The sequence below is a fragment of the Lissotriton vulgaris genome, chromosome 1_1 (assembly GCF_964263255.1).
Source record: "Lissotriton vulgaris chromosome 1_1, aLisVul1.2, whole genome shotgun sequence".
Taxonomy (NCBI): Eukaryota; Metazoa; Chordata; class Amphibia; order Caudata; family Salamandridae; genus Lissotriton; species Lissotriton vulgaris.
This window is the reverse complement of record NC_141685.1, coordinates 1,562,667,554-1,562,695,112: the sequence shown is the minus strand read 5'-3', so window position 1 is coordinate 1,562,695,112 and position 27,559 is coordinate 1,562,667,554. Positions and strand designations below refer to the sequence as shown.

The following is a 27,559-nucleotide window of genomic DNA, read 5'->3' as shown; positions in this document are numbered from 1 at the left end:
CGATTTTCTCGATTACTTTTGCCGGGAACAGGTGCAGGGAGGTGGGCCGGAAGTTCTTGAGGTCCTTGGGGTCCGCCTTGGGCTTCTTGAGGAGGGCGTTGATTTTGGCGTGCTTCCAGCTTTCCGGGAATGTAGCTGATTCAAAGGCAATGTTGATGAGCTTCTGTAGTTGGAGTGCGATGGCTGCGTCTGCTTTGTTGAATACGTGGTGTGGGCACAGGTCTGACTGAGATCCTGAGTCGATGGAGTTCATAACCTTGCGTGTCTCGTTCTCGTTGACGTTGGACCAGGAGGTCAGGCGGATGGCGCTGTTGGTGTTCACAGGGGAGGTGGAGTCTGGCGTAGTCGGGGCAGTTGTGGTGTTGAAGCTGTCGTGGATGTCCGCGTTCTTGCGGTGGAAGAAGATGGGTACTGAGTCGCACAGTTCTTGTGAGGGTGGGATGTCATTGGTGTTGGGGCTGGGGTTGGAGAGTTCCTTTACAATCATGAAGAGCTCTTTGCTGTCGTGTGCGTTGTTGCCCAAGCGGTCTTTGAAGGAGGATCTCTTAGCCAATCTGATGAGGTGGTGATGTCTGCGGGTGGCGTCCTTGTGGGCTGCGTGGTTGTCCGGTGTGCGTTCGTGGAGCCATATTTTCTCCAGTTTCCGGCATGCACGTTTGGAGGTCTGGAGCTCATCAGTGAATCAGGTAGCTCTCTTGCTGGTGTGGCTGTTGGAGGGTTTCTTGAGCTGGGCGAGGGTGTTGGCAAAGTAGTCGATCCACTGTCTGAAGTTTCGGGCTGCGGCGTCTAGGTTGGTGGGGTCGTGGGTGGGTTCTGGGCGAGGGTGGTGATCAGCGGGTCTTCAGTGACTTTGCTCCAGCAGCAGCGAGGCTTGTTGGGTGCGGTGGTGCGTGGTTGGTTTCTTGAAGGTGAAATTAATGCAGCAGTGGTCGGTCCAGTGGAGTTCGGTGGTGTGGTTGAGGGCGAGTTGGGTGCCTGTGGGAAGACTGGGTCCAGCGCTTGGCCGGCAGCGCGGGTGGGTGTGGTGACGAGTTGTTTGAGGCCGAGGTTGGCAAGGTTGTCGCTCAGGGTGGCGTAGTTGACGTTGTTGTTGTTCTCGAGGTGGAAGTTCAGGTCCCCGAGGAGGATGTAGTCCATGGAGGCGAGTGCGTGGGTGCTGACGAGGTTGGCGATGGAGTCGCTGAACTGAGCCTGTGGTCCGGGGGATCAGTAGATGAGTGTTCCTCTGAGGGTGGTGTTGGGGTTGGTGTGGATCCGGAAGTGCAGGTGTTCGGCGGTGTTGAGGGTGTCGTCTACGTGGGTGGCGACCTTGAGGGTGGACGATGGCTATTTCTCCTCCGGTTCCGGTGGCGCGATCCCTGCGGGTGATCTTGTAGCCATCCGGGATGGCTATGGCGATGTAGAGTGCAGAGGAGTCGTTCCACCAGGTCTCGGTCAGGAAGGCCAGGTCTGGGGCGGATGTGTTGAGCAGATCCCAGAGCTCGACGGCGTGTTTGCGTGCGGAGCGGGTGTTGAGAAGTATGCAGCGGAGGTGGTTTGGTCCAGTCCTTGGGGGTTTGGTGGTTCTGTCGCAGGTAAAGCTGCAGGTGCGGCAGGAGAAGGGTCCGTGGGTCCGTTTGAGGGTGGCCTGGAAGCAGGTGTGGTTTCGGCCGGCGTTGGGTGCGTGGAGGCTGCTGGCGTCGTAGTGGAGTCAGGTGTCGTGGCGTAGGCGGGGTCCAGGGGATCTGGCGCTGGGCGCGGTCTAGGCCCGGACAGGAGCAGACAGGCTTGCCTTAGGCGTGCCTTCGGCAGCTGCCGCCATCTTAAGGGGATCTGGGAGGGAGGAGCAGCTGGGAGGCGGGAGACAGGGGAGAGCGAATGGGCGAGGGGACGGGGCCGCAGGGGAGCAGCGGTGGGAAAAGAGAGAGCAGTGGGCACGGGGGCGAGGAAAACCGCGCCCAGGAATAGGCCGGAAACCAACCAAGGGTGCAGGGCACAGCGCTGGTGGGAGCTGCAGCGGGGGGGAGCGACCTACCTAGCATCCGCATACTTCTGTTATGACCTACCTTTAATCAGACTGGCATCAGTGTGTGTGGATTTGCTTTGCCAAGAGTAATATAAAATTAGTTACCATAGCATATGTAACTGAAAGGCTTTCAATGCAAACTTACTGCTGCTTACCAAGGGTGAATAGTACCTTGAATTAGTATTTACTTACTTTAAGTATCCAGCAACCTCAGGAACAGTGACCAGAGTAGTGAAAAAACCTCCAACACAATGTTGCCCATACCCTCATCTGTGCATGGATGTGGTCCTCTTGATATATACACCCTCTTCTTAAACCAGCATGCGTTCTCCATTTGTTATATGCCTTGCAGACCATAAGGATATGGAGATAATAGAAGACTGGGTAATCAATCACTCATAAATAGAAGGATGTACAAGCATGGCTCCTCCGTAATAGCAGAGGAGTGTCGCCCCACTGCCAGCAGATTAAAAATAAAATGATAATAAAACGATGTTATCATTTTATTTATCACTAACTGAGCAGCCTGACTGAGCTGTGGAGTATTGAGCGGGGCCGGGCTATGGCAGGGAGGATGAGTGGTGGGCACTTATAAGTGTGCATGTCAGTTTGGCCGGCTGTCTCAGGCCAACCAAACAGACATGCACCCATTAACACAATCACTAACTCACATATGCAGCCACTCATGCACCTACTCACTGACCAATACAGCCACTCACACGTTCACTCAGACAGGCATATCCATGCCATTTTCATACTGAATCAGTCACCCATACAGATATTCACATGTCTACTCACTCGCCCATGCAGTTCACTCACATTCGCACAGTTCCTCACACATCCACTCATGTATGCATGGATATACTAACACATGTACTCACAAATCTATAGTCACTGAGACAAGCACATATTCTCCCATAAACCTCACACTCCCTTCCCATACAGTCTCTCACACACCCACTCACTCGCCCATACAGCCACTCACACACCCACTCTCTCATAGAGCCACTTACACACTCAATCATGCACCCATAAAGTCACTCAGGTACACTGTTACTGACCCATACAGACACTTATATACCTGCTCAGTCACCCATTCAGCTATTCATTCACCCTCTCATTCAACATTTACAGCAACTGACTCACCCACTCGCAAACCTATTGAAAAACTCACACAGCCACTCACTAATGTATACAATCTCTCACACACCCACTCACTCTTCTATTCACCATTTACACACCTACTCACTCACCCATACAGGCACTCACACAGCCACTTCACTTAGTATATATGTTCAACACTCAGTAACATTTAGAAAACACTCAGAATCCCTGGATGGTGTAATTAGTGATGTTCTCAGTGATGTTATTTCAGATGTCATCAGTGATGTAATGAGTGAATTCACTGACCGTGTCATGAGTGATGTGATATGTAGGGTCATAAGTAGTGCATTGTTGGGGCGTAAGTTATAGTTAGCTCCGCTAACTATAACTTTTGAATTTCTCTGGTCTGAATTTCTCTGGTTTTAAATGCGTGACATGTGCGCCTCACTATAATGTCTCTGTAACCTTTGGGTTTTTTGTTGGGAATTTGTACGTTTTTTTTGTTCTACTTCCGAACTATAACGTTACTGAGCCCACTCTCCTTGACTGTACAGCCTGATTGTACCTGCTGTTGGCCAGATTAGGTGCTCCTCTCACACAGTCCGGATTAAGTCCCCAATCTCAGGATCGAATCACCTTGAATTTCTAAGGGGTCGGAACGTTGACTACTACTAACTATTACACAAGCCCTGGCGACGGAAATTATTATCAGTGTCTTCTAATGCTATGTGTTTTTACTGGAACAGTTGACCTGTGATAGTCCGGAAGGTCTCACTATGTGAATTTGATGTATATATGTCACATTACCTCTCCCTTGTCCATTGCCATCACTCACTTTAATCCAGAACACCCCTACCCTTCCTTTCCCAACACTAGAGCGCCTTTGTTACAAATATATTTATGATTCTAGATGCAAGAGCAACTGCGTTGCCTAACTAAAGTGATTAATGCTTTGGAAATAAATTGCATTCACTGCAGATTATGCAAAATCAGTGCCGTGAATGACAATATTTCTTTTGTATTGTTAAATTGTTGCTACCCTGACCAATTGTTTATTGTACTGCAATTTTGATCTGGGTCTGGTAGCATTTCGGGTAACCCCATTGATACTGAACTCCCAGTAACAAAAGAAACAGTGCTGGAGGCCTGTTTTGTTAAGCAGAAGTACTTCATGCTTGCCTTCCCCTACTGCTAAACATTCCAAGGGGAGGGGACCAGCCCGACAAAATTTCCAGGGCTGCTTTGGGTCCCAAGTCGGCCCTGGGCTCCCCTTCAGCTATGGATTCCAGAGTGGGTCAGAGGGACGGTGTCTGTGCGCAGCAAGGACAACCATCCTCCTCGCCAATGTAAAGTTGTGGGCCCTAGGCTCACATACCAAATAAACAACACAGACACCAGTGGTATGGGTGTGGAATTGGCCTAGGGCTCATGCCCTTTTATTACCAGGGTCACCTAACTGGTGATGCCTTTGATGGATGGGTATGGGTGGGTGCAGGGTTGGATTGGGATAAAAAATCAGCCCGGCACGCCAAAAAAAAGTGGCCCACGTTTGCATATTGCCTTTTGGCAAAACACGGCTTCAGCTGAGTTTTATGAAAAGGGGAGGGGGAGTCTCTGACAGAAGCATGTTTTCTTAACTTCATTTAGATTTTAAAGAATGCACGGATTAGTTCATACTGGTGAAACACACCTGAAAACAAGTGAGACCACTTCTGCTCAGGCCTCTGCCCCGCTCAATATGCATACATTAATAGGACAGGCCCGTTGGTAAAAGTGAGGTAATGGACGCTCATCTCCCCCAGAAAGGCCACTCTGGCACCCACTGGGCCGCTGGCAGCATTCAATACCACAGATACCGCCCAAATCTGCCCCCAAGCTTCCCAAAAACGCAGCCCACATCTGGGACTCCGAAACCGGCCCCTTGGCCATTGTTAGAGGGCCCGCCTTACCAATCCAACCCTGGGTGAGTGCAAGTGCAACCTGAAAGGAGGGGCTCCCTCTTTCGGTGTCCAGCGGACAAAACAGGTAGGAGGGTAAGGCTATATTCGAAGCATGCTTCTTGTTGTTTTTTCCTGCCTGGGAGAGGTGAGGTCACCTGTTAAGTAATTATTGGTGAGAGGGCAGCGGGGCAGAATGGCATTTGCATATTTGCTGCACGGAGCACACAATGCCTGTTCTGCTGTGTTTTTGATGTACATGTTCTGTGTGTGATGTTGGGGGAGGCTGGACTTCTGCTGCCATGCCGCATCATTTATTTATGTTACAGAAACTGACACTGCCTCTGCAAGATGTAACAGTTGGCGGTCTAGTGGTCGCCCATCACGCATCCACCCCATCCGCAGGCCAGGATTGGCCTGCGGGGAAGTAATAAATGGAAGACGGCCGCTCGGGGCGGGTCATTTCCTACTACTATACCGTTGTAGTCTGTGTGTGTCCATCTGCGCGCTACCACCCCTGCACTATCTCAATCTGCCCTGTGAAGGCCCGTGTGTGATCCGGGGGCTGACACACAACACTGGCGACAAGCGAAGGGGGCCCAACCCTCGCTCGCACCTCACATTGCCGGGTGGAGCGTCTTTCTCCCTTACGCGGCGCCGCGTGTCACTAAAGTTGCCGTGTGTCCCTGAAGCTGCCGCGTGTCCACGGTGTGTACGTGCGCCGCCCCCACTCAAACGGCGGCCGCGATTGCTGCAGAATGCCCTCCTGCTGCCAGACGGATTACCGGCTAACGACGTTGACAAGCCCAGGCTGGGGTTGCAAACGTGGACCACGCCCCCGCTGTACTACAACGGTTCACATCTTGGCCGGGCGTCTGAACTACCTGAGGCTTCACCGGCACTGTCTACTCCTGCCGGTTGGAGCTGCTTAACCCAACCTGCTGCCCATCAAGCATTGGCCAAGTCAATCAGGAAAGAAAAAAAAGGGGGAAAAGAAAGGAAATGGAACAGGAATAACAAGACAACCTGCAAGCCAAGTAAGGAAACAGTGGGGAGCTGAGTGCTTGAGTGCCCAGGGAGTGGGAGAACACTGCGACACAGCACCACGTGGGGCACCCAAAGCCATTTTGTCCTTTGACCCATCCAGAACGTTCAGGAGCACTCACCGCCAGGCGCCATGGGGGACGACAATAACACTGTAGCACCAGCCCGTATCCCATTCCAGCACTCGGCATCAGGGGTTCTGCCCCCTTTCAGTGAGCTGGAAGATCCCGCGCCAGCCTCCCGTCTGTGGAGGACATGGATCGAAAGCCTCAACAACTACTTCGTCGCAACCAGTGAAACGGATAAGGAGGTAAAGAGATCCCTGCTACTGCACTATGCCGGAGATGAAATCTTTAAACTTTTCAAGCATCTGCCCAACACAGGGGCCGCGAATGACTACAATGCGGCGGTGACGGCGCTAAACGGACATTTTGACCCGCAACTAAACCCAGACTTCGAAGTTTTCAAACTCGGACAAGCTCGCCAGAGGGAGGGAGAATCCATGGACACGTTCTACGCACGTCTCCGGGAGCTGGCTAGCACGTGTACCGACTAAGCATGGGCGAATTTTGCGAATTCGCTTTTTGCGAATTTGTGAATTTGCGATCCTCAAAATCCGCGAATTTGCGGATTGTGTGGGTAAAGGCCGGGCGGGAAAATGGTACACATCGCTAGTGTGAGGGGCAGGGCCAAACGGGCGAGGCTTATATGCGAGTTCACATGCCTCTTGTGTGTATAAAAGGACAGGCACGGATCAGAGAAGCTCGTGGTCACAGGAACTGCACAGGGATTGAACTCGTGAAAGTCAATAATGCAAAGGCCTCCTTCAAGCATCATAGCTATTTTTCGACGATAGATATGGGGAGAACGCACACCTGCCCAGCCTCGACAAAACACACATTTTTGGGGGGGCTGATTAACTTTGGCATCAAACCAAAGAGCGCCGGGGTCCCTCGAGGGAGCTGTCCATCAAGTGGGTAAAGGGCGCAAAGACGGTGCACCCCACTAGTGTGTGGGGAGGGGCCAAATGGACGGGGCTTATATGCAAGTTCACATGCCTCTTGTGTGCATAAAAGGACAGGCACGGATAAGAGAAGCTCGTGGTCACAGGAACTGCACAGGGATTGAGCTCGTGAAAGTCAATAATGCAAAGGCCTCCATCAAGCATCAAAGCTAATTTTCGACGATAGATATGGGGACAACGCACACCTGCCCAGCCTCAACAAAACTCTCATTTTTGGGGGGCTGATTAACTTTGCCATCACACCGAAGAGCGCAGGAGTCCCTTGAGTGAGCTGCCTGCCAGTAACCATCATCCTGTAACTATTTTAGGATGGCGCCGGCAAGCTGCCAGCGCCATCCTAAAATAGTTACTAAATTAGCTTCATCAGGAAGCACTAATAGATAAAATAAAGCAGGTGCTCGAGCACCTGCTTTATTTTATCTATTAGTGCTTCCTGTTGAAGCTAACTTAGTAACTATTTTAGGATGGCGCTGGCAGCTTGCCGGCGCCATCCTAAAATAGTTACAAGTTCAACAGGCTTGAACTTTTGCCCCCCAAATCCGCCGCTCGTGGATTTCGCAGATTTTCGGTAAATTCGCGGGAGTTCGCGGATTGCGGATTTACCGAAAATCCTCAAAATCCGCGAGCGGAACGGATTTTGCGCTCACCCTTAGTACCGACGAAGACCAGCCAAAAGAAGTCTGGAGATAGCTAATCCAGGGGTGCCGCGACAAGACCAGAAGAGGACTCATACTGCGCAAACCAATAATCACACTGGAGGACATACTAATAATAGCCAGATCACACGACTTGTCCGCAGCCAGGGCGAACAAAATGGATCAAGCCCTGACCAAGCCCCATTCAAAGCCAGACACTATTAAGACAGAGCAAGCTGATGCTGTAAGAATTAAGCCCAGAGGAGACATGTACAGGGGACCAAAAGGAGAAGCCGCAAGATCAAGATGCAGATACTGTGGCCATGAGCTACATGCAGCTAAAGACTGTCCCACCCAAGGAAAGACCTGCACCAACTGCGGAATACCCAATCACTTTGCTGTCCCGCCCAAGGAAAGACCTGCACCAACTGCGGAGTACCCAATCACTTTGCGTCCATCTGCAGAAGGCGCAACAAGAATCATGAATTCCGAGAGCAGAAGCCCCAACGCGAGCCGTCCGACAGCTGTCGGTGACAGACACCACGCCACCTGACCACGCACAGAGAAGACCCGCGAAACACCTACCGACCATAGAGTATTCCTCGGAGGATGATTAAGAGGAAGTGTACATAGTATCCTCCGCAAGGGAACTCAAGCAACGCCTCCAACCACAGCCCACGTGCATAGTACAAGTCGCGGGAACAGAGGTAAAAGCGGTCAATGACACAGGAGCGACAGTGAACGTCATGGGCGACAGTGAACGTCATGGGCCTACAACAATACCGAAGCCTATGTCCTCGCCCTCCGGTGGTACCATCCAAAACCAGGATCTACGCATATGGGGCAGACACGCCCCTGCCGCTTAAGGGTAAGTTCTCAGTGTCCATCAAGGCAGACGATCTTGAGGTGATGGCCACAATCCATGTCATCGACAGGGAAGCGGATACCCTCCTGAGCAGCCACTCTGCCGAAGATCTGAAGCTAATCGCCTTCGCGAGACCAATTCGGGCGTACCAAGTGGAAGAGCTCCTCGGGCAGTTCCCGGAGCTGTTCAAAGGCCTCGTGTGCATCAAATGTGACCCCATCAAGCTACACATTGACAAGTTAGTCACCTCAGTTGCCCTGCGACACAGGAGAGTTCCTTTTCACCTGCGACCGCTGGTCGAGAAGGAGCTGGAATCTTTGGAGGAACAAGGAGTCATTGTAAAGGTGTCGGGCCGACGCCATGGGTATCCCCGATGGTCATCGCGGAAAAACCCAAACAGCCAGGAGCCATACGCCTGTGTATTGATATGCGGCTACCCAATAAAGCAATTAAAAAAGAACGCCACATAACACCAACAATGGATGAAATAATTGCGAATGTCAACGGATCCAAGTAGTTTTCAAAAATCGACTTGAACGCAGGGTATCGCCAACTACCCCTGTCAGAGGAGAGCAGATTCATCACCACGTTCAGCACCCACCTAGGGCTCAGGAGGTACAAACGTTTGAACTTCGGGATATCCTCGGCAGCCGAGGTTTCCAAAACACAATAAGGGAGCTACTATCAGGTTTGCCAGGAGTATTGAATGTGAGCGATGATATCCTCATTCATTCCGCAACAGCCCCGGACCACCACAAACACCTCCGTGACACATTAAAACGCTTCAGCGAACACAACGCCACCCTACATAAGGACAAGTGCCAATTTTTCCAGCCTTCCCTCAAGTTTTTAGGCTACGTATTCAACCAAGAAGGCATATAGGTAGACCTGAGGAAGTCGCAAGCCATCAAGGACGCCCCCGCACCGACGATACCGATGGAAGTACGGAGCTTCCTGGGAATGGCCACCTACTGTGGGCGGTTTATACCAGGACTGGCCACCCGGAGCGAGCCGCTGCGGGCACTCACGAAAGCCGATGCAACCTGTCACTTGGGCCAAAAAGAGGAAGAAGCATTCCAAGGGATAAAAGACGCACTCTTAGGGGAAGCCACGCTAGTATACTTCGATCCTGTGAAGCGAACGGAACTGCTGGTCGATGCAAGCCCAGTAGGACTCGTGCAGTGTTGGCTCAGGAGCGTGAGCCAGGCCAGTGTGCCTCCCTGGCGTTTGCCAGCAAGTCGCTCACCTCCACGGAAGCAAGGTACGCCCAGATCAAGCGCGAAGCACTCGCCATCATGTGGGCCTGTAGCCATATCCATCTGTACCTCCACGGACAGCCGTTCACTATGGTCACCGACCATCAGCCTCTGGTACCCCTCTTCAAAGGAACAGCACCCCATCCACCCCCACGTATCGAACGCTGGGCCGTCCAGCTGCAACAGTATGAGATGGAGGTGGTGTACCGCCCAGGGTCCAAGAACCCAGCCGATTTTCTTTCAAGACACCCAGTTCAGTCCGAAACACGGGAAGAAGATGAAGACGTCGAAGAATATGCCCACCTGGTAGCCCTGGCATCATGCTCTCAAAGCATGTCTCTTGCCGGGGTACGAGAGGCTGCTGCCACCGATGCCATCTACACCAAAACATTAGCCGCCGTGCAACAAGGTTCGTGGACAGAGTACCTCCGCCAGTCCAATTCGTGGACCCTGGAAGATCGGGAGACCCTAACAAAAATGTGGCGGGTCCGTCATGAACTGAGCGCCACCAGCAGTGGCATCCTGCTGAGAGAAATCCGGCTAGTGATCCCGCAAAGCCACAAGCACTGGGCCGTCCAACTAGCCAACGGAGGACAACAGGGAATAATCAAGATGAAAGCACGGATGTGAGAAAAGGTCTGGTTCCCAGAACTTGAAGACACGGTAGAGGAATATGTTCGACGATGCTCACTGTGCCAACTGACAAGCGGCCCTGAGAAACCTCTCCCTATTATCACTGAAGAGGTCTGCACCGTCCCATGGTCCAAAGTAAGTGTGGATTTTGGAAGTTTCCCAGGAAGAAAACACACCCTTGTCATCGTAGATGCATACTCCAAGTATCCTGTAGTGGAACCCGTCACTTCAACGGCCTTCAACCACATCAGGCCAATATTAGAAAAAATCTTCGCCATGTTTGATTTCCCTCAAGAAATACACAGTGACAATTGTCCCCCATTCCAAGGGACCGAGTTTGCCACATTCCTCCAACGACGAGGCATATCGCATCGCCGCATCAACCCACAATGGCCCCAAGCTAGCGGGGACATTGAACGCTTCATGCGAACTCTAAACAAGATGTTCCACATAGCGGTGGTGGAACAAGTAGACCATAAACAGAGGCTCCATGAATTCTTGAGAGAATACCGAAGCACCCCTCACTGTACCACTCAGCGAAGCCTGTGGGCCCTCATGTTCCATGGCCCCCGCCGTGACCTACTCCCCACCTGTCCGGGATGGGCACCGCCTCAAATGGACGTCAAGGAAGTGCAAGAGAGGAGAGTGCGACAGAACCAAGATGCAAGTATAGGATGCTGCGCCACCCCTAGGAGACTTCGCCTTGGGACGACAGTCATCCTGCTGAGTTACAAACAGCCTATGAGCCGGGCACCTGGACATTCATCGCCAACCATGGCTCCCTGGTAAAAGCGCGTAGAGGAGCGGAGGAAGTGTCCCGAAACATCTTGTGGTTCAAGGCAGTCTCACCAGAACAACACCAGGAGACTGCCGGCAACCCCCTAGGTCCTATGACCACTGGCGAACCTGATGAACGGGCGGACGACTCTGCGAGTGGTCAAGTTTGTGAAACCCCAGAACTAAACCCCTCACCACAACATGGGGTTTGTTCCGATGACTCCGGCCGGAGCGGAACAGGATGGCGTACCGGCACCCAAAGATACAGCCTGAGGCCGAACCTCCACCCGAGCCAGCAGATGAGACTATGCCTGCTGAAGACTTGGAGCTCACCAGCTGGGACTCACGCAAGTACTGCAGTCATGTGTTGGACTGAATACGGATGTGTGAATTTGTATAACCATGTTGAAAAAGTGTTAGACAAAATAACTGAGTTGGATAGGGATGTAACAGTTGGCAGTCTAGTGGTCGCCCATCACGCATCCACCATATCCGCAGGCCAGGCGTGACCTGCGGGGAAGTAATAAATGGAAGACGAACGCTCGGGGCGGGACACTTCCGACTACTATACAGGTGTAGTCTCTGTGTGTCCATCTGCGCGCTACCACCCCTGCGCTATCCCCAGCTGCCCTGTGAAGGCCCGTGTGTGATCGGGGGGCTGACACACAACACAAACTAATCTGCTTGCGGTGTTGCAATTTTCACTGCTAATACTCAAGTTGTATCTGTTCTATTGGTGTCAAACTTGCTCTGCCACTAAACAAGCTGGCCGTGTCCTGAGGGAGGAAGGCTTGCAGTGCTGCTGTCTGCACTGTATGTGTTGTACGCAGGAGGGAAGTATGCTGTTGATTGTTTTCTGTCCTGTTCGAACATATGGAGCTTTCAAGGCTACTGTTCTCTGTGTTTGGAATTAAAGGTGTGTGTGTCCGTCTGCATCCGTTTCAACTGGCACAGCCCACGGATTCCAAATTCTGACGCATGCTTGCATTGTAGTGCCTGTGCTATACCGCTCGTACTTGTTTAGGGCTCTTAATCGGTCGTTGCCAGGACAGTAGTAGTTGTGTGTTTAAAGAAGGCTTGCTCTGCTGTATGAAACGCTTGCCCTGTTGCACTCCATGTTGTGCTACTTCTGTGTGAGCGGAATTTACCATGGTGCACCTCGGTAGTTTTACGAGTTTCTAAATATTAAAAGCGCACTTTTGATGAAAAAAAACACTGTGTCTGGCGCCACCTTGTGGTAAGGTCACCTATGCGTGATCGTTATTTTTGATGATGGCAGTCTTGTAATTAAAAATATATAAACAAATGTGAGAGCGGGTCCTGGCAAGTGTGGCCACAACGTATAATGCTCCCTCTCCAACCTCCCCCCTCTTTTGATAGGCCGGACTTTAGCTATTCCTGTTATTGAATTTACTCGACTCCACTCTAAGCACATGTGAGGTCAGTAGCGTTATATTAACACAATGACTTGGACATAGTTACATAGTTAATTCAGCCCGCTGAAAATAGCCACACCTCACCTACAGCTAGCCCAGTTATAACCAAGTGAAGCAGAACCCCCAGTGAGGATGAAATGAAGCCCCCACAGGGGTACACAAACCCTGTACAGCTGCACCCCTGCATCTAACTGAATATCCTCAGTCATTACATGATTACAAGGCATCTCTCCTTGTCCATCTAGCTTCGAACATGATGGGCTCACTGTGGACCAGGAAGTAACTGGACCTGGGGCTGCCTAGAGAGAACCAACCCTATTGAGCTGTAAGTTTTCCTATTGACAGGGCCCTCCTCTCTCCCCACCCAGCACGCGACTGGATTCCTTACATGTATTCTTTGTTGCATTAGATGGGGTTAGTCTGGCCTTGCATGAGCTAAACTGGTCTTTTCGCCTCCACAAGCTCCTTGTGTGGTTCATTTACCATTTAATGTGTGTGTGTCTTGTAAAGCGCACTGCTACCAGGAGGCGGCCAGGCGCTATAGACCGCTGGGGAACCCGTCCTGGCTTTCCCTGTGAGATGTTCCCTCCTGGGAGTCTCCAAGGTGAAACCAGGCATCCCCGGCGTTTGTGGGGGGCCTTTGTGGAGATGAGGCAAGCTAATGCCCAGAGTTGCCGAGTGTGATCCCTGGTTAGAGTAGGCACCGAGGCGAGAATTATCGAGTCCGCTGACCCTGGTTCACGACCCTGCCGCGTCGGGGATTGAACCCTGGTCCCGGGCCGTCCTCTGCTTCCGGGTCTGCTGCCTCTAACCAGTGAGCCACACCACTCCACTGGCTCTGGTCAGTCTGGGTATAGGTGAAGGAGGAAGAGGCAGAGGGAGCTGGAATGTCTTTTAACATAGCTCTGACTCTATGCATATGGAGCTAGCAGTGGAACTAGCCAAGCACCTCTGCTCATGCTAGGCCTGGACCAGTGTAAATAGAAACCAGCAAGATTCCAGCCCTCTGAAAGCAATTGTAAGCCACAACAAGCTTGTATGGAACCTATTCAGATATACGTCCATCTCCCAACCAGTTAGGCACCATTGTGGCCCCTGTGACAGGGGTACAAAAGTGTCACTAGGACACGTGACCTGCTTCCAAGAATTCTGTTTCGGGCAAGGTTAGCGTTTCTCAGAGCAATGTAAAGTTGTGGAGTGGCCTTGAAAAATTTAAGAGTTGAATGAATCAAAGTGCAGTGATAGGATTTCAAGGTAAAGGAATGGTAAGCAACCAGTGGCGACACCTCCACTATGGCGGAGGAGCATCGCCCCTCTGCTTTCAAGCAGTGCGAGAAGCAAAAACATAAAATGACAATAACTTTCAGTTATTATAATTTTATGTTTGTGCTGCTTTGCGGGTGGGCGGGGCTGCTCTGCTCTCTAAGCTAGGCAGTGGAGGAGTGGTTTGCCCACTCGTAAGTGTTCAATGATTGTTTGGTTGGCCCTCCCGGGCCGCCCAAATTAGTCGTGCGCAATTTCCCCATTCTCATTGCAGGCTGCATTACAGCCTGCATGGAGAACATGCCTACCCCTCCAGCCCCTGGCTGAGCGCCGTGTCGTGGCTTTCAGACTAATCACAATGCTGCATTGCAGCACTGTCATAGACTTAGGAGAGTGAGCCTGGCTGCCTGCTTCCCGTTTCTGAAGTCCGAGGCAGGAGAGCAGGAGCAGATATGCGGGACCCAGCAGCAAAGTAAGTTATTATTATTATTTTTTCATGTTGCTCGCTTCCTCCTGCAATCATGACCCCCTCCCCAACCCCAGCCCTCTCCCACCCACCCTACCCCCCGCGACTGCTCCCCACCCGCGAGTCATGTCGGCTGCAACTGTAAGCAACACAGAAAGCTTAAGAAAACCAAGCAGACACAGGGAAGCATTCTTCGTTTTTTTTCTTCTGTTTCAGGTGCTAAAGGTACCATAATGGGAGGATACCGCCTTAGGGAGAAGTATTCCTTGTGGAAATAATTTGTTGCCTCAGTACACTTTCTAAGTCAAGTGATACACAAGAGAAAGATACCAAAATGAAGGATATTTTTTGTTGTTTTTTTAGTTTAACCCGTTAACCGCGGCGTAAATACTGCGTCAGCCAACGGACATGCGCAGCACTACAGAGGTAGTGCTTGCGACGGCCATTGGCGGACAGCCGCAGCAAACGGGTTAAAGCTTTAGAGAACATTATATGAGGCTATTATATTTAGCATAATCGATGATTACATTGGAAACCATGCTATCATTTACTATAGCATTTTAAAGGAACAAGGGTCCCTTCAACCGACAGTCACAAATTCAATAATTCAATAAGTTTCAGCATGACACTGTCTACGCAGGCAAGTAAAACCACATTTATTAACTAAGAAAGCAAGTGGGGGCGGAGTCAAGGGAGGCAAAAAACATAAAATTCATATAGAGAAACTCAGGCAATTATATGTGACATAACTCAGAATTAATTTCTTCATCACAGTGAGAATATAGCAACAGATTAGCCCCATAAAGAATTGTGTATACAGTAAAGGGTGGAGTCTGGGACTGTGCAGAGCGATTCTGCTTAATCGTGACAAACTGTTCTGACGTGTCTTCCTGCATCGTTCATGACACACTCTACAGTAGCTCTGTTCACAGACTGAGATGTGGATGACTCCAGTATGTCTTCCTGTATCCTGCATTCCACAGCCGGTGCATCGCGACATTATCCTTCCTGTGCTCCTCATTCTTGAACCACTCCTTCATTGGTGGAATTGATCCCCTTGTAGTTGCTTGGGGCACCAGTTGCCTTCCATTTTTTGGGATGAACCTAGGTTTCACCCCTTAACAGCATCCTCTCGGACATCGTATTGTAATGTCCTGATGATGATCCATGTTGTGAGGGGCGGGCACCTTGCAGCAGCATGGGAGGTGATAATGGGAATTATAAGGGCACAAAAGAGGCAATGAAAAATGGACAGCACACAGTATGCTAGTTAGTCGGACCGGAAGTCCCGAGCGGCTCCCGTCCTTTTATTTATAGCCTTCTGGCCACGCCTGGCCAGAAGGTGATACATTGTGTGCTTATGGTTCCGGGGCTCAGCCGAGACCCTCGGAACACTAGAGCGCTACATCCCTTCCCAAGTTAGTCTTTTAACCACAACCAATTGGATGACCAGTAACGGGCAAAGTCTGCGAGCTTCTGGTTGGGTCTTGGGTTAGGTCGGAGATCATATCGCTGTCTTCCTCTTGCCGGTGTATGTGCAGCACTTGTTCTGGGAGGAGATTGTGACGGTGGCCCTGGTGCGTCAGTGAGTGGTTCCGTGTCAGCATGTTCTTCTCCACCTTCACTAGGGTCGATGGTTGGTGGTTCATTCACTCGTTCCTCACAGCCAGGGTCAGATGGTAATCGCTTAAACCACGACACATTTCGTGTCACCTCCTCGCCATTTCTCTGCACCGTTATCGCCGTTCCTCTTGTGCTCTTGATTGTCCAGGGTTCAGCCTCATTTGGAGTGCGGAATTTTCCGCCTGGCGCGGATTAGCACGGCGTCTCCTGGCGCTAGACCTCGTTCCTGAGCTCTTCTCTTTCTGCTGGCTTTGTCGTTATTATGTCTGGCTTTGTCGTTATTATGTCTCCTTCTTTCTTGGGTGTCCCCTGGGGAATATGGCTCCGGTCTCCAGTCTTTTGCCATAGGAAGTAAGTACTTCTGTGATCCCGCTAGCATGAGCGACCAAGGTGACCTCTGAGTGGTGCTGTGGGGTGTACTTCTATATTCACCAAGAAAACGCTGGAGCGCACTCTCAGGGTCTGTACCTTCCACTTCAGCTATCTGCAGGATCTTGTTAATTGTCTGCATGAATCTTTCAACTTCACCGTTGGCCTGTGGCCATTGCGGCGTGATGCGATGATGCTTTACTCCCAATCCCCTTAGGAACTGCTTGAAGTCGCTCCCTTGGAACGGGGGTCCGCTGTCAGTCTTAAGTATCTGGGGAATTCCAAACATGGCGAATACTTTGTCTAGGATCGGTTGAATGCTCACAAAGCTGGTGGACGCAGCCACCTCCACTATGGGATATTTTGTGTAGCTGTCTATGAGCACCACTATCACCTTCCCGTCTGGGAAACTGCCAAAGTCTAGGCTGACCCATGACCATGGGGCCGGCACAGGGTCTTCTGTGATCACAGGTGCTGGCGCTTCAGGGGCACTTGTCAGCTGACATGCTCGGCAATCTTTCACCACTTTGTCGACGTGGCTCTCTAGGTCAGGGAACCATACCTTCTCACGCATCCTGGCCTTCATCCTTCGGGTGCCTTGATGTACTGCGTGAGCCAGCTCCGTTGCTTGCTCCTGTAAGGTCAGGGGTATTGCAATTCGACGTCCTCTCAGTATCTGCCCATTCTCCGCCATACTGAGTTCATTGTGTACCTTCCAAAATTTCCCCAGACGTGATCGCTCTGATTCACTCCAATCTTGGGTGTTCCGTATGAATCCCTCCCAGGATCCTGCTTGGATTGCCTCAGCGACCCTTTTGAGGACTATGTCATTGGAGTATTGACTCACTAATTTCGGTGCTGATAATGATTGTGGGCACGATCCTTGTGCTGTCATGTTTACTGCTTCTTCTGTTTGAGTATCCTGTTCACTATCTGTCACTGCCTCTGTAGTCGGATGTCGAGATAGAAAATCGGCAGGGTTCTTCGCCCCGGGTCTGTAGACGAGGTCCATCTGGTTTTGCTGTATTTGGATTGCCCACCGTTCAATGCAAGGCGGTGGGTTGGTGATCGGTGACAATTCTGAACGGGCATCCTGTGATATATAAGTGGAAGTGACTGCAAGCCCATTTAACAGCTAGGGCTTCCCGTTCTATTTGGGAGTATCTTGCTTCAGTCGCTGTGAGTGCTTTGCTAGCAAACGCTAGGGGGGCCCACACCCCTGGCTCTGTCTGCTGTGTTAGCAACGCGCCTAGGCCAACTGGACTGGCATCTACTAGTATCTCCGTTCATTTTGACGTATCAAAGTAGGCCATGGTGGTTCCGTCTAACAATGCGTCTTTGATCTTGTTGAAAGCTCTTTCCTCGTCTTGGGCCCACTTCCAAGGGCTCTCTTTCTTTGTCCGGTTACGGAGCGGTTCTGCGATAGTTGCTAGGTTGGGGATAAATCTTGCACAGTATTGGACCATGCCCAGGAAGCTTCGCACTTCAGATGCTGACGTCGGGGCAGGTGCATGCTTGATGGCATGAGATTTCCGGGGGTCCACTCTGACTCCATCAGCGTCAAACATGTATCCAAAGAATTCTATGGACTTCTGGAAAAACGTGCATTTGTCCTTGTGTAATGTCACACCATGTTCCGCTAGCCTTCTGAGGGTTGCTCTCAGTCTGCGATGGTGTTCCTCGCTTGTTTTAGAGTGTATCAAAATGTCATCACTGACGTTTAGCACCGCTTGTAGGCCCGACAGTATCTCTTTGATGGTGTTATGGAATATTTCAGCAGCCGAAGATATCCAGACGTTTAGCCTCTTGTAGCGTCTAAGACCCAGATGGGTTGAGAACGTGGTGATGTACCTACTCTCCTCTGCTAGCCTCAACTGGTGGTATCCAGCGTTCGGGTCTAGTTTTGAAAACCACTGGGCTCCGTTGAGGTCGGCTAAAATGTCATCTACTGTCTGTGTGATGTCTCTTCTTTTGATTGCTTTATTAGACATTTGCATGTCAATGCAGATCCTTATCTTCCCAGCTTGTCGAGGCTTTTCTGCTATCACCATAGGTGACACCCATGGCATCGGGCCAGTCACTTTCTCAATGACTCCTTGTTCTTCGAATTGGGCGAGTTCCTGCTCAACGGCTGCGCGCAGATGGAACGGGATTCTCCTGTGTCTTAGTGCAATTGGCTGGACGGCTTTGTCAATATGGAGTCTCACAGGTGGCCTTTTGATTGTCCCTAGTCCTTCAAATAGAGATAGGAAAAGTTGCAGAATGTCTTCAGTTTGCAAACTCTTCACCGCGTTAGCAAATGCGATGAGATTGAGGTCTTCCGCTGTGTGACTCCCGACCAGGAGATCGGCTTTTGTCCACAACGTGGAACGTTGCTCTTACTTCCCGTTCTTTGGATTTGACCTGTACCACCATCTTGCCTCGCAGAGGGAGCGGCTCTTGGCTTCCATACGTCAGTATTCTGATTTTTGATGGTGTTAGCTGCGGTGTCGGGTTAAGTGCTTTGTAGTGCTGTATCCCCATCACATTGACATGGCACCTGTGTCTATCACCCCTGTTACCGATGATCCATCGATTTGGATTTGGCATTTGGGCTGAGGCCTCCGTCGTCTCTTCAGGTCACTGGTGAAGGATACAAAGTAACATTCATCATCTTCTTCCGTAGATGAGTCATCTAATTGGTCATAGCGCCGATGCTGAGGCTTCGCAGATCGGGATGATTGGGCGTCATCTAAGGCTAACTGCCTTACGGCTCCAGACAGTGTCTTCTTCCCGGATTGGGCTCTTCCACGGAATCCACCTCTACAGACGCCTGCGAAATGGTTTGGCACACCACATTTCGAGCAAGTCTTCCCTCGAGCAGGACAGCCGTCTTGGCCGTGCTCTTCACGCCCGCAGTAGCCACATAACGATCGTCGTGGGGTTCTCGTTGGCCATCGCCCACGTCCACAACGGCCAGGGTTACGGATGGCATCTACTCTCTCGGTCTTCACCGCCACTCCTATGTCTGCGTTGGGGCTAAGGTCAGCTTCCATCGCCGATGACCTGACATCAGATAACTCATGCGACCGCGCAAGCAGTAATATTTCTTCTAACGTGATTCGGGGGTTGACACAGTATCAGCGTCCTCAGTGGTTTGTTGCGGCATCCTTGTATCAGTTGCGCGGTGACTTCCTTTGTTTGATCGTCTTCCGGGCATGTACTGATCAATTCTCTCAACCGTGCATGAAAGGCGTCCATTGTCTCTCCTTCCCTCTGCCTCGACTGCCTGAATTTGAAACGCTCATAATGTGGGTTGAGCTGTGGGTCAAAGTGCGCATTGAGCGTCCGTACCGCGGCATCGTAATCATCAACTTCTCCTGTGTTCAGGAGGTGCGCGAAAAGCTTGTAGATTTCATCACCACCAAAATGTAGTAGTAGCTACCTCTTAACTGCGTTGTCTTTCTCTCTCGTAGCTACGAAATAATTATTCAGTCGTCCTATCCACACTGCCCACCTCGGAGCTGCTGTTGCCGGATCGATGAGCTCACTGAAGGGGGGTAGCGCCTGTATCTGCGAATGTGCCGACTGCTGTACTTGGGCTCCTGCCTGTAGTACTGGGGGTGGACCCACCGGGGGTGGGCCTTGCTGTTGCCCTCCTGCTGCTGCAGCGTTAGGTGGGTTTCCTGCCTGCTGTCCCCCAGCAGCTGCATTTGGTGGAAGTGACATGGTGACTTGTTAACTTCCTTGCCAAATCTACTTGCTGGTATCAATACTTGTTTCTCTCTCTGATGTTTTTGCTTATGCACATGTGGTTTGCCTGGACCAATGCTTGTTAGGTGCTTGATTGGGCCACTGTCAGCCAAGGTTCTTGCCAATGCGCTCTTGCCAATGCTTGGTTGCTGCTGGCGCTCTTGCCATTGCTTGTTTGCTCCTCTGTGCCGTGTTATTATCTTCCTGCACACGGCTCTCTCGCGCGCACGCTGCTGGGCCTGCTTTTTGCCCCGCCGGTGCTTCTGCCTCGTGGTGCTGCGAGGGCCTCTGCACGCGTCTCCTACGCTGGGGACGGCCTCGCGACTACTGCGCATGCGCGCACCTCGGCCTCTGCTGATCGGGTCTCTTCAGCACTGAGTCCATTTCTCCACTCGCGTCTTCTGGCTCTCCGCCTGCCAGTCCCTCACGCAGCTCTTGCACACGCTGCTTATCGGCGCTGGCCTTCGTGACAGCTGGGGTCGTCAGGGTCATCAGCTGGCCTCAGTTGCTTGGCGGCCTCGCTGCCGGTCGTTCCGGCCCACAGGTGCAATTCTTCTTTTCTTCGGGGATTGTTTTATCGGAATCCCACCCTCGTCGCCAGTGTGAGGGCCGTGCACCTTGCAGCAGCACGGGAGGTGATAATGGGAATTATAAGGGCACAAAAGGGGCAATGAACAAACGGACACCACACAGTGTGCTAGTTAGTCGGACCGGAAGTCCCGAGCGGCTCCCGTCCTTTTATTTACAGCCTTCTGGCCACGCCTGGCCAGAAGGTGATACATTGTGTGCTTATGGTTCCGGGGCACAGCCAAGACCCTCGGAACACTAGAGCGCTACACATGTATTAGTATAGGATCGAAACTTTGTCGGCTTTGGAGAACTGACCCTTTACTGTATATAAATGTCTGTATAGGGCTGGTTTGTTGCTATATGCTCATTGTGACGTCACATATAGCTGTCTGAGATTCTCTATATGATTGTTTGGTCTCCCTTGTCTCTGTCCACTGCTTGCTTTATTAGTTAATATCTGTGGTTTTATTTGCTTTTATAGACATTGTATCCTGCTGAAACGTATTGCGTTATTGAATGTGCGGCTGTCGGATGTAGGGACACTTGGTCCTTTAGAATACTATGTAACCAATGTCCCAATATATCCTTGGGATTCCCTTGTTTTTTGCAGAATATTTTAATATAGAACATTTAGAACACTGCAAATTAAACAAAAATATTTAAATCTTACAATAGATTAATGAAAGATTAATGTGTGAAAATTTAAAAATGGAGGATGCTTTTGAACACTATCCTTATTAGCTGAGGCGAATTTATAGAAATGTGCTCACCGAAGCAGTTTGGAGTGTTCCTACAGCTTGATGCCATGACAAGTAACTGAAAGTGGGATCCTGGCGTGACGTTGTGAATATAGATTTGATAACGAAAAGGTCAGTTGTACTAGTGGCCACATTGATTCTTTCAAGTGAAAGTGGAAATAGGGAGACTAAATGGGCACTGCTTAGAACCACATTGTTTCCTATGCAGGACATGCTATAAAGCATGCCACTTTGTACTGGTAAGACAGTCTATTCTTGTGTGGATTGTGTTTGAAAATAGATATTGATCCGTTTTTTATCTGGTGACTTTCAAAGCACTAGTGAAATGCTAAAACGCCGTCTTTTCTCTACTCGAGTTCTCATGGAAAAGAACTGCTATGTAAATCTTCTCCTGCCTTCTTTAGGTCGGACGACGACATCAACAAATGAAGATGGAGTCACATCCGGACAAGGCACCTCCGGAAACAAGGGTTCACACCTGGGCACCCCACAAAAGGCAGATGCCGAAGGGCCTGTAGAGGTCACAATTCCTCCTCTCACTACTAACAAAACGGGAAAACTGCTCACACTCAGAAATCAACCAAAGGAACATTTTTGGGGTACACATTTTTAACATTTTGAAATATTTTATTTGAGCTGTTTTACTTTTTCGCTGTGTTTGGTAAAGACGGTTTTATGATAACATTCCTAATGAGTATGGTACGCGGTTTCTACATGTCAGGTGTTGTATTTGATGTTCGCAGTTGATAGAGGGAAAAATTCTACCATTTAAAAATATAAATAAATAACCATAGATGGTATCAACCCTGTGCTGTACTACCCTCCCCCCTAGGAAGCTTACCTGTCAGTACCCTGCTCTGAAACTATGCTGTTGGGGCCCTTTTATTTATCCCAAACTCTCCCGATATCCCACCTTGATTAGTAGCTCCAATGGTAATATATCCTACCCTTTGTATTGGTAGCCCACCCATGTGCTGTAGAAACTATTCTATTATTGGATGCTTCTGCAAGGGCACAGCATCCACACCCCTCCCAGGTGGCGAGTTGCCTCCTCCTCCCTTAGTCTTTTCCCACTGCGCCCCTTCCACCATTGAACACACCATTGAACACACCATGGACAACTTGCTTGGTGCCAAAAAAGGTCGCAGTTTATTAAACACTTAAACATTTTATACGTTTGTTTCTCATGGTTATATATAACATTAATTTTTAGTTCATTTTGGTTGTTCTCTGCTCTTCAGACAGATCACCTTCTGGAGGGGTTGGCAAATACCACGGCTACTGTTGTCAAGGGGTTAGGCTTCAACTTGCTGCCGACTTGGTGGGTGTCCGTCGGAACTTGCCCCGGCCGCAAGTGCCATCCCGCTTGCCTTCAGTGCCATCAATGCTAAGGAATTTCCACTCCTGAATAACAGCCCTTCTCTGGTTTCCCCAGTTGCCACGTATCTATGTAGCAAGCATACAGGGCAGCATGATTTCTCCCTTATGTAATGCAGTCTGGTCCACTTCCCTTTGCCTGCTTGGTCTGTCTTAGACCTCTGCAGCAGGATGTCCATGTCCCGAAACTAACCTCTGTTCAGTGTGTGCATGCCGTTCCTGCATCACTTGCTGTTGGAGCCACCAGTTCGCTACCCCAAAGAAAACTAGTGCGAAGGGTTCCCTGAAAAGTATGGCTTCACTCTGGCCCTAACATTTGCTGCAGTACTTGGAAATGAATGGGCCTTCTTGCGTCTTGCCTTGCCTTCTGTATTCTGCCCCACCGTTTCAATGCCATCTTGCATTGTAATCCCCTGGTGGGGTCATGCCCTGAAGCCATCTTTGAGTAGTACGCCACTGCGCTCAAATGGGTCTGGGACCAAGATTTAGTCCTACCCACTCTGAAAGCCCAATCTATGAAATCCAGGACCTCGCTTTGCCCCGCCGACTGGTCACTTGCTAGCCCAGTAGCTGCCAAAAATGTTGCCCAGCACTTATGATAATGGTGCATTGTCTTTGAGGCCAGTGCATGTTCCAGCATCACTTGTACACCAGCTCTACCCATGCCCATACTTCCTCCAGCACCGGGGTCATCCCTTGGTCTGCATTCAGAGCTAGGTCTCGGAATCTTTTGCACTGCAAATGAGAAATGGCATCGGCAATTGAGTTGTCTATTCCCACGATGTGTAGTGCCCTAAGCAGTATATTTACTCCCAGCTGGCATTGTACCAATCCTTGTAACAGGCGGACCAAGGACGCGCATTTCGCCGTCCCCCTGTTGATTGCCTCCACTTCAGTTGTCAGACCACAGGGTTATCTGCCTGCTTGCTAGTTGCTCTGCCCAGATGTGAAAAGCCTCTACTATGGGAAATCGCTCCAGCAGCAAAATGTTTGCTGTGGTCCCTGCTTGTTTCCAGGCTTTTGGCCATGATCCTGCCATCCAAGCTGTCTGTCCCTAGGATGGGCCCAAAACCGAGGCCCCCGGCACCGTCCGTGTACAGCTCGAGCTGACTTGGCAATACCCATGGCTCACGCCACATTAAGGTGCCCTTGAAATTGGACAGGAAGGATTCCCACTGTTCTTGATCTGCTTTTACCCCTTGCGATAAGCGGACTCTGTGGTGTTTTTGCATCATGCCCCTGGTCAGACATGCCAGCCTTTTCGCGAATGCCTGCCCCGCTGGGATCACCCTTGTGGCGAAGCTGTTTTCCCAGCAACTGCTGCACCTAGCCTAGCGTGGCCTTCTTTTGTAGCCTCAGCCCACCCATGACTTCTTTGAGTTGCACTACCTTGTCGGGTGGTAATCTGCATGTCCCTGCAACCGTGTCCAGTTCAATCCCCAGGAAGGACAGTTTCGTGGTCGGGCCCTCTGTCTTGTCTTGTGTAAGCGGTATCCCTAGTTCCTGGGCCATCGCTGTGAAACTCTGCAGGAGGTGGGCGCAAACACCTGTATTTGCCCCCCCAGACAAACAGGAAATAGTCTAAGTAATGGAACCAACCCCCTTGCAGGTCCCGTATCCCCACCTCCCACTCTAGGAAACTGCTAAATGCCTCTCAAATGCGTATGATATTGAGCACCCCATTGGCAAGCAATTGTCGTAGTAATATTTTCCGTCTAGGTGAAAAGCTAGCAAATGGTAGCTATCTGGGTGGACCTGCAGGAGTCGGAAAGCTGACTCAATGTCTGTTTTGGCTTGTAGGGCTCCCCTTCTGCCGTATCAGCTCTACTGCGTCGTCTACTGATGCATAGGCTACTAAGCAATCATCCTGTTCCAGTCAGTCATTGACAGACTGCCCTTGCGGGTGGGACAGATTGTGTATCAGCCTGAATTTCCCTTCCTGCTTCTTGGCTACCACTCTTAGTGGGGAAACCATCAAGTTCTCCAGCGGGGGGAGTTGAAAGGGCCGGCCACCCGCCCCAGTTAGATTTCCTTGCTTACCTTGTCTCATGCTATGTTTGTGTTTTCTCTTACTGATTTCAGGATCCTGCTCTCCTGTGCCCCTTTTGGACCTTTGTAGGGTATTATGAAACCATGTGTGAAACCCTCTGCCAACTTTTGTCTGTCTGCTGCTTTAGGCTACTGACCTAACGGATAAACCAGCCTGCTGGTTTTGATAGTGGTTGGTAGCAGCTGCCCCCTGCCCCTGTCCCCAGGCTCCCGGACCACGGGGGCCTGCTACTTCTTTGTGCTGGTTCTTTCTTTGCCTGGTCCAGCTCCTTGGCCTTGCTTGCAGCGGAGCGGGGATTGGTTACCACCACAAGCCCCACACGTGACTTAGAACCTGCATCCGGCCCCCCATTTACAGTCATCTTTGTTAAATTTCCAGCATGGTTTCCCAGATTTGGCAGCTCCCTGGCTCTTACCCTTGAACCCTTGGCCTTCATATTTTCCCTTACTCCCATAGGAGCGAAAATTACTATCCCTGGAGCTGACGCCTTCCCTGGCTGCCACCATGTGCGTTGAGAAACATCCATGTCTTGCCAGTCCCATTCAATCACCAGCCATGTTTGCATTTTTTCCCTGAAACCTCCTTCCTTCTTGCCGTGGAGGGTAACGAATGCTTGCCCCCTTCTTAAGTCCCTCCGCGGCATTTGGCCTGCTCCCCTGATCGGTGGAGGCCGAGCCCCAGTTGGAGTGACCAATCACAGTCGCCCCTTTTTTTCTGGGCTTGTGCGCCAGGGGTGGGGGGAGTCTTCCCACCCCCGGGCGGCGTTTGGCCCAGGACTCTATTGGGTCCGGCTTTGCCTTCCCTGGCACGGGCTCCATAATAGAGGGAGGCCAATCTATACATTTTAACTATGACAGTAACTACATACAGTTAGAGGGGTCTCTTTTCAGCATAGCAAGCTCTACTATAATGCCTGCAAGACACACAGTGGAAAATAAGTATATCGACCCCTGAGTGAAGCGCTGCGCTGGCCTAATGTGTCAGTATACGCAGACCTTTGAATAGATTCCTACTCATCTACTTATTGTGTACCTCTTCAGAAGGTTACTCCTGGTGGTGGTATTTTGTGGACTTGCCAAAAGAGAGGCAATTTCCGTGGTGGAGCCGTAGGAATCAAAACTACTTACTTTTCCTCTCCAGGCTCCACCTGTCCGGTTCACCAGCACGAGGATCCAGCAACAGGTGACTCAAAAAGACTACAGAGAACCTTCATTGTGAAAAGGATCTGTTCCTTTTGTTTCACTACCAGCTGCTTCAGAGAGCGCTGGGTATGAGAGGGAAACCTGTTGCTGGGTGTTCTGAAATATAGTCCAAATGTCTCTGTCTCTCTCTCTCTCTCTTATGCACACACCCACACACTCTCACACATACTCCCTCCACCACACACACACACACACACACACACACACACACACACACACACACACACACACACACTCTCTCTCTCTCTCTCCCTCTCCTCCCTCTCCTCCCTCTCCTCCCTCTTTAGTTCCCAGATGAAGACCGAACTCGGAGGAAAATCCAGAACTGTAACGGAGTCCTCGGATAACCTTACGCTACGTGAGGAACAATTGTGTGATGTTTGAGTAAATTTGCCTAAATGTCCTTAAATTATCTGGAAATGTTGTGAATACTCAGGAGAAGATAGATACTCTTTTTTTAATATGCTGTAGTGGGATTTTGAAGGTTTATTAAAGCCTGTATATTTTTGTGGAAAATGATACTTTTTTGTTATTTTGTAACCTAAGCAGTTAGCCTTTCTAAAACAGCACTGCATCTGTGCAACGCGCACTGTAGTTAATTCAAACCATGTCTTATTGCATCCACATACTTCTGTTATGTACTACCTTTCATCTAACTGGTATCAGTGTGTGTGGATTTGCTTTGTCAAGAATAATATAAAATGAGTCACCATAGCATATGTAACTGAATACTTTAAATTCAAACTTACTTCTGCTTATCAAGGGAGAATAGCAGCTTGAATTGGTTTTTAATTACCTTTAAGTCCCCAACAAGCCTAGGAACAGTGACCAGAGTGGTGAAAAAAAATCCAACACCGAATGTTGCCCATGCCCTCATCTGTGTATGGATGTGGTTCTCTTGACACATGCACCCTCTTAAACCAGCCACACTACAAGGATATGGAGCTGTTAGGAGACTGGGTAATCAATCACTCCTAAATAGAAAGATTTATAGGCACAGCTCCTCTGTAATAGCCTGAGCAGACTGTCTGAGCCGTGGGGTATTGGGCGGGTCGGGCTATGGCAGAGAGTTGGGCACTTGTAAGTGTGCATATCAATTTGGCCAGCTGTCTTAGGGCGGCCAAACAGACATGCACACTTCTATTTCCCAACCCAGCTGTGTTGCACAGCCAGGTTTGGGAAAAGCCATGTGCTCCCTGTGCCTCAGCGGGATTGAACCCAGCTTTCTCAGGCCAATCAAGGCACTTCTCTCATACTAGGTATAGCATGAGAGCCGCATCTGGATTGGGTGTTGAGCCTGTGCTGTGGCCCCTATGGGGAGAACAGTTGGAGAGGAGCACCGAGGTGGCCGGCAGAGGCAGGTATGTCTTTTTTTACTTTTATTATTCCCTTAAAGCTCCCCCTACCGGCAACCCCTCCTCTTTCGATTGGTG

General features: G+C 50.4%; 1 protein-coding gene across 3 annotated transcripts in view; it reads left to right on the top strand.

Moving 5' to 3' along the window:
* LOC147750815 (uncharacterized) overlaps positions 1-27,559 on the top strand; it is a 702,597-nt gene that overhangs the window by 459,055 nt on the left and 215,983 nt on the right. For all 3 annotated transcript variants that reach the window (XM_086937011.1, XM_086937002.1, XM_086937022.1), the window contains one exon: positions 21,902-22,096. In XM_086937011.1, the coding sequence (XP_086793137.1) occupies positions 21,902-22,096 (195 nt within the window). The remainder of the gene's footprint in view (positions 1-21,901; positions 22,097-27,559) is intronic.